This window comes from Macaca mulatta, chromosome 7 (genome assembly GCF_049350105.2).
Source record: "Macaca mulatta isolate MMU2019108-1 chromosome 7, T2T-MMU8v2.0, whole genome shotgun sequence".
In the NCBI taxonomy this organism is placed as follows: Eukaryota; Metazoa; Chordata; class Mammalia; order Primates; family Cercopithecidae; genus Macaca; species Macaca mulatta.
In genome coordinates, this window is record NC_133412.1 from 44,025,628 (window position 1) to 44,033,444 (window position 7,817).

Here is a 7,817-nt window from a genome sequence, read left to right on the forward strand (position 1 = left end):
TCTTAGTCAAACTCCCATTATTCCCCCTGAAATTGCTCTGGCAAAGGTCACCAATGGCCTTCTAATTGTCAAAGCCAGTGGATGCATTTCAGTAAAAGATTATTTTCTATCTAGCACCTTGTGTAATTCGTTAGCCCACCAATTCTTCCTACTTCAGTAAGCACTTTTTTTGTTTGTTTGTTTGTTTAAGGGAGAGTTTTGCTCTTGTTGCCCAGGCTAGAGTGCAGTGGCGCAATCTCAGCTCACTGCAACCACCGCCTTCTGGTTTCAAGTGATTCTCCTGCCTCAGCCTCTGAAGTAGCTGGGATTACAGGCACCCGCCACCACGCCTGGCTAATTTTTGTATTTTTAGTAGAGACGGGGTTTCACCATGTTGGCCGGACTGGTCTCTTAACTCCTGACGTCGTAATCCGCCCACCATGGCCTCATAAAGTGCTGGGATTACAGGTGTGAGCCACCACACCCGGCCTACTTCAGTAAGAACTTATAAGGCTGTTTGGCATTTAGCACTATTGCTTTCTTGAACCTGTCTCCTTAGTTTCTGTGACATAGCATCTGTCTTCACTTGAGTTCTACCTCTCTGGCCCACCTGAAAGGCTGAGAAGAGTTCTCTTTTCAAGTTCTTCTTCCTCTGCCGCTTTTCACCAGAACTCTACCCTCTGCCTTCTTTTCTTATTACTTCCTATCTTCCCTTGGTGATTGCATTTATTCTCAAGGCTTCAACTCATCTAGGCTAACGATAATTCATAACTCACACCCCCAGCTTCTCTGAGCTTCAGACCCATCTTTCTAAAAGCTTATTAGCTGAGAATCCCCAGCTTATTGAAGTAGCAGTTCAAACTGTCAAGCCAAACACCTCATCTCTTTCTCAGTGCTTTTTCCTCCTCCCATACTTCGTCTCTCAAATGACCATCATTAATCTCTACCTAATGCCCAAAACATAAAGCTAGTGCTTATCCTCCACTCATTCCGCATTCCTTTAAATGGTTACCGACAGCCTGGTCAACATGGTGAAACCCTATCTCTACAAAAAAGTATAAAAATTAGCCAGGCATGGTGGCATGCACTTGTAGTCCCAGCTACTAGGGAGGCTGAGGTGGGAGGATTGCCTGAGGCCTGGAGGTCAAGGCTGTAGTGAACTGTGATCACGCCACTGCACTGCAGCCTGGGTGACAGAGCAAGATTCTGTCTCAAAAAAAAAAAAAAAGATTACTGAGTCTAGATCTTGGTAACTCTAGAATTTGTCCCCTTCTCTACATCTTCACATCATCATAACTTTGTTTCACATCCGAATCATTTCATACCTGGACTGTGGTAAAACCCTTTTTCCTAACTGTGCTCTCTGCCTCTGTTATCTTTTCTATGTCACTGCCAAAATGATTTTCCTAAAAATTCAGATCCCACCAGGACTTCCTCCTGTTTAAATGGCTCCTATCACAGGGATGCTCTGTTACTGCATTTCTTCAGACATTCTTCTCTTTTAACCCTCGGTGCCTACTCATGCTTCATTCCTTCATCCTGGACCTTATCTGCCTGACTAACTCCTTGTTATTTCATACTCAGCTCACACATTACAGCCTCTGAGGATTCTTTCCAACTCTGCAATCCCCAATCTGAGTTATATTCCTGTCTTCTGTTTTCCCCTAACATACCTAGTATTTCTCTCTTGTAGCATTTTTTTTTCCAAATTGTTACTTTTATTCTTGTTTTTCTCCCTCTCTTGACTATACACCTCAAGGGCGAGAATTGTGACCCGTTTACCTCTTTGTCCTCAGTGCTTATCACTTGAGGACTTCACTAAATGGCTTTAGAGGGAAGGAAGTAAATGACTGTTTTTGACAATTTTTCTTTTGTTGTTTTATTTTTTCCTTAGTGAGAAGCCACAGAAATGGAGAGTGGAAATATATAGTGGTCAAAAGAAGATTAAGACAGTTTGGCAACTGAGTGACAGCTCACCCGTAGACCATCTGAATTTTCACAAACCTGGTAAAGATGGTTTATAATCTGTTCAGATAAATAATTCCAATAGAAAATAAACTAAGTCTGGCTGGGCACAGTGGCTCACACCTGTAATCCCAGCACTTTGGGAGGCTGGGGCGGGCAGATTGTCTGAGCTCAGGAATTTGAGACCAGCCTGGCCAACATGGTGAAACCCCATCTCTACTATAAAAATGCAAAAAATTAGCCAGGCATGGTTGCATGTGCCTATAGTCCCAACTACTCAGGTGACTAAGGTACAAGAATTCCTTGAACCCAGGAGGTGGAGGTTGCAGTGAGCTGAGATCGTGCCACTGTACTCCAGCCTGGGCGACAGAGTGAGACTCTGCCTCCAAAAAAAGAAAAAGAAAATAAACTAAATCTTACTGGAATGGATTGTTATTATAGCTCTTGTGTGCCCAGTTTTTTTTTTCTTTTTTTTTTTGAGATGAAGTCTTGCCCTGTTGCCCAGGCTGGAGTGCAATAGTGTGATCTTGGCTCACTGCAACCTCTGCCTCCTGGGTTCAAGTGATTTTCCTGCCTCAGCCTCCCAAGTAGCTGGGATTACAGGTACCCGCTACCACACCCAGCTAATATTTTATGTCTTTAGTAGAGATGGGTTTTAACATGTTGGCCAGGCCGGTCTCAAACTCCTGACCTCATGATCCGCCTGCCTTGGCCTCCCAAATTGCTGGGATTACAGGTGTGAGCCGCCACTCCCGGCCTGGGTCCAGTTTTAAGTAATTTTCCTGAACTCTAAGTGTAAAACATATTCTTTAAAAAAGAAAACTGCTTGGCCCGGTGGTTCAAGCCTGTAATCCCAGCACTTTGGGAGGCTGAGGCAGGTGGATCACTTTGAGCTCAGGAATTAGAGACCAGCCTGGGAAACATGGAGAAACCCCACCTCTACAGAAAGAAAATACAAAAATTAACCCGGTGTTGGTGACTTGTTCCTGTAGTTACAGCTACTCAGGAGGCTGAGGCTGGAGAATCACATGAACCCAGGAAGTGGAGGTTGCAGTGAGCCGATCGCACCACTGCAGTCTAGCCGGGGTCAACAGAGTGAAACCCTGTCTCAGAAACACACCACACAGCCACACGCACATGCACACAGAACTATCATGATTTTTATAAAACTGTAATACCCAGAAACATTTAGTGTATTATAATCACAAAAGAATGCTTTTTCTCCTTATCTTGTATAGAGGAACTTTTACTAAAAGAGATCAAGCAATGTGGACATAGGAGTAAAAATAGGTTGTAAGATGGAAATGCTGACTCATACTTGACACTTTTGGGCACTGGTTGAAACGATGATGGTATTTCTGCCATAGTATCTTCTCCATGGTGGAAATAAGGGTTGAGATTGCTACTATTCTGTCACAGATGGTCCATATTAGGCAAAGAATGTCTTTTAGCCCTTTGTGTAATTAGCTAGCCTACCAAGTCTTCCTGCTTCAGGAAGTACCTTTCAAACTCCTATCTTTATGCCCGTGAGTTATAAGGTGCTGTTGTCTCTTATTCATATAGGTCTTAAATGCCTTCATTTAAATATGTAAGGATTATTTGAAAACAAATCTGACAGTTTTCAGACAGAATCTGTTAATTAGATTACAAAGGCCTACACTGCTGGGAATACAAATAGTTTTATTTTACTGATTGATAATTTGCAAAAAATTTTTCCAGAAAATGTTTGTGCTCCTGCCCTCCCAAGTATATTTTGATTTAGGTATAATGGAAATTTCTGTCAGTTAGAGGCTCTGTTCATCTAGTTGAACTGTAAAAGTCATAACCAAACTGAATTTTTCGAGAGCTGTCAGTTAAAATTGTGCTGTTTTTTTTAAGTGTGATATAAACCCTGTAAGTGATAAAAGACTGAGAATCAGCTGTAAAAATAGAAAAATTTCTGCATGGCAAAACATATCAGAGGCAAAACAGACAAATTATAAACTAGGAAAAGAAATTTGTAGCCCAGGCTGGGCACTGTGGCTCACGCCTGTAATCCCAGCACTTTGGGAGGCCAAGGTGGGCAGATCACAAGGTCAGGAATTTGAGACTAGTCTGGCCAGCATGGTGAAACCCTGTCTCTACTAAAAAAATACAAAAAAGGCCAGGCGCAGGTGCTCACGCCTGTAATCCCAGCACTTTGGGAGGCCAAGGCAAGCGGATCATGATGTTAGGAGATCGAGACCATCCTGGCTAACATGGTGAAACCCCGTCTCTACTAAAAATACACAAAATTAGCCCAGCATGGTGGCACATGCCTGTTGTCCCAGCAATTCGGGAGACTGAGGCAGGAGAATCACTTGAACCTGGGAGGCGGAGGTTGCTGTGAGCCAAGATCACACCACTGCACTCCAGCCTGGGTGACAGCGAGACTTTGTCTCAAAAAAAAAAGAAATTGGCAACCCATGTTCAGAAAAGGGGATATGTTTCAGTAAGAAAAATATTAATAACTCAGTAGAAAGATGGATAAGGTAAACTGTGTACCAAAAGGAAATTCAAATGTCATTTTAAAAATAAGATGTGCTTGCTTGTACTCCCAGCTACTTGGGAGGCTGAGGTGGGAAAGAGCCCAAGAGTTCAAGGCTAGCCTGGGCAACATAGTGAGATTCCATCTGTAAAAAATATAAAAGAATGGCTGGGCGTGGTGGCTCATGCCTGTAATCCCAGTACTTTGGGAGGCCAAGGAGGGCAGATCACGAGGTCAGGAGTTCGAGACCGGTCTGACCAACATGGTGAAACCCCGTCTCTACTAAAGATACAAAACATCCGCTGGGCATGGTGGCACTGCCTCTAATCCCAGCTACTTGGGAGGCTGAGGCAGGAGAATCGCTTGAACCCAGGAGATGGAGGTTGTAGTGAGCTGAGATCGTGCCATTGCACAGCTTGGGCAACGGGGTAAGACTCCATCTCAAAAAAAAAAAAAAAAAAAAGGTAAAACAATAACACGTGCTCAACCTCACCTATAATAAGACAAATGCAAATGTATATTATATAGATACCTTTTCCATATTAGCAAAGATCAAAAAGTTTGGTGTCAGTGCTGGCATGGGTATGGGAAAATAGGCAATCATTCTCACACATTTCTGGTTGGAATGTAAAGTTGTACGGCTTCTGTGGAAGGTAGTACCCATCAAAATTGTAAAAGAATAGCTGGGCATGGTGGCGTGTGCCTGTAATCCCAGCTACTCAGGATGCTGAGGCAGGAGAATTGCTAGAACCTGGGAGCGGGAGGTTGCAATGAGCCAAGATCCTGCCATTGCACTTTAGCCTGGGTGGCGGAGCAAGACTCCATCTCAAAAAATAAATGCATACATACATACATACATACATTCTTTGGCCTAGCAGTTTCATCAGTAGGAATTTTTTACACACATATAATCAGACATGTGCAAACAGACCTATGAACGAGATTGTTAATTTGTGGTATTGCTTACGGTAGCAAAAACATGGAGACGGGGACTTAGAAAAAGATCTAGAAGGATACAACCCAACTTTAGCCATGAGATGTGGAATGGTGATTGCAGAGATGATTACCAGTTTGGGCTGAACATCAGAATCATCTGTGGAGCTTTTAAGGTTCTATTGCCTAAGCTAGGTGCAGTGGCTCACAATTTTGTAATCCTAACACTTTGGGAGGCTAAGGTGGGAGGATCACTTTGAGCCTAAGAGTTCAAGACCAGCCTGGTTAACACAGTGGGACCCGATCTGTACAAAAAATAAAAAAATTAGCTGTGTGTGATGGCATGTGCCTGTAGTCCTAGCTACTTGGGAGGCTGAGATGGGAGGATTAGTTGAGCCCAGGAGGTTGAGGCTGCAGTGAGCTGAGGTTGTGCCACTGCACTCCAGCCTGGGTAACAGAGCGAGGCCCTGTTACACAAAAAAAGTTCTGTTGCTCATACCAAGTATATCAGAATCTCTGGAAGTACAGCTGGGACAGGAGTAATTTGTAACATTCTTCAGGTGATTCCATCGTGCAACTGTGGCTGAGAATCACCAACCAGAAAGAAACATTCTATCTACATCTATTGTTTTTTAAAGAAGAAACAGGTATTCTTTAAAGAATTTAAAGAAGAAACATGTCTTTTAAAGAAGAAAACATGTGGTCAGGAGTTCATGACCAGCCTGGCCAACATGGTGAAACCCTGTCTCTACTAAAAATAGAAAAAATTGGCCAGGCGTGGTGGCGGGTGCCTGTAATCCCAGCTACTCAGGAGGCTGAGACAGGAGAATTGCCTGAACTTGGGAGGCAGAGGTTGCAGTGAGATGAGATCGCACCATTACACTCCAGCCTGGGCAGCAACAGCAAAATTCTGTCTCCAAAAAAATTAAGTAAATTTTATTTTGTAGAGATTAGAGTTCTGTTTTGAGGAAATTCATATAAGAAGAAACACCTTTTCCTACTAAGCTGAATAAGCAAGTATACTGAACATATCATTTAAAGTCTTTTTGACGTGGATTGCATCAAAAAAGAGTGAAAGTTATTTTGAATGTTGGAGTTAAAGCAATTTTCTAGTGCATTGGTCCAGTGACTCCTTTTATAAAAATAAGGAATTCTTATAAAATCATATATTTGTGTGCTTAGAAACACACTCAAACTCCATTTTGGCTTGAACTTTATAACCTCTTGTACCCATCATATATTCTTGATGTGTCTGTCTAGAAATTATTCAGTGTCTTTTAGCCCCAAAGCAAGACCCACTCTTGAAGGGGGAATCTCATTTGTATAAGTCATGGGCTATTCAAACAAACAAAGTGTTAATTATAAGTATGGCTGAAAATATTTAACTTTCTTTCAAAGATAATATGCTTTTAAGGGGTTAGATATCTTATTTCTTTGGACTGAGCACTTAAGTCAAATACTAGCTTTTCAAGATATTTAATGGCATGATGCTCTTGAGTAAAATAGTTGATATCAAAGGCAGGGAGACTTAAGAGAGGAAAGTGTACTTTTAGCCACCATGGAAAGAGAGGGTAATGATTTGGAGTTAATGGGGGAGAAAAAGTGTCCAGTGGAGTGCTGCTCACCCAGTGGGTGCTCAGTAAATGATTGTTGATAATGATGAAAATATGGAAACCAAAATGACCCACAAGGAAGTGGACATTATCCCATCTAAATGCTGATTGGACCATTTATTTTTGAAATAAAATAGTCTTTGGAAGAAAAATGGATATGTGTCTAGCCCTAAGACTACAAATCTTAAATAGAAATTATTTTCTGAAATTTATGTTAGAATTGGAAAAAAGACAGTTGTGTAACCCTAGTTAATATGGCACAAAAAGTAAAGCAGTAAGTTTCCACATTAAAAATATATATAATTAAAAAATAATCTGCTTCATTTTAAGTTTATTTAATCATGTTTTAAATGTATCAAGAGTTTCATATTTAAAGCAAGTGTCCTTACTGAATTTTTTCCAACGAATTCTCTTAAAGTAGAAGACACATTGCCATTTAGACCACCTCTTAGTTATTGCATTGGTGTAAAATTCAGCATTATACATGGTAGAAAAGCAGGGTGTTAAGCAATTCTGATCTCACTCTCTTTCTGATTACAGATTTTTCAGAATTAACACTAAACGGTAGCCTGGAAGAAAGGATATCCTTTACTAACATGGTTACCTGCAGCCAGGTGCATTTCAAGTGAAGTGTGCTGATGAAATCCTCTATAAGGTATTTATGTTCACCTTTTAGTCCCTTTGTCAAATACTTTGTAATATGTACCTTACGTTTGGTTCTTTCTACAATATCAATGTTGATTTACTACATTAGGAATAGAGATTATTAGTAATCACATAAAAGGCTTACCAGTTGTTACTGAGCAGTGTAACTCTTTAAT

The 7,817-nt window shown here is 41.3% G+C and overlaps 1 protein-coding gene across 5 annotated transcripts in view; it reads left to right on the forward strand.

Moving 5' to 3' along the window:
• ZWILCH (zwilch kinetochore protein) overlaps positions 1-7,817 on the forward strand; it is a 46,085-nt gene that overhangs the window by 35,824 nt on the left and 2,444 nt on the right. For all 5 annotated transcript variants that reach the window (XM_077939613.1, XM_015142530.3, XM_028851064.2 and 2 more), the window contains 2 exons: positions 1,874-1,986; positions 7,537-7,651. In XM_077939613.1, the coding sequence (XP_077795739.1) occupies positions 1,874-1,986; positions 7,537-7,625 (202 nt within the window). In that variant the 3' untranslated portion in view covers positions 7,626-7,651. The remainder of the gene's footprint in view (positions 1-1,873; positions 1,987-7,536; positions 7,652-7,817) is intronic.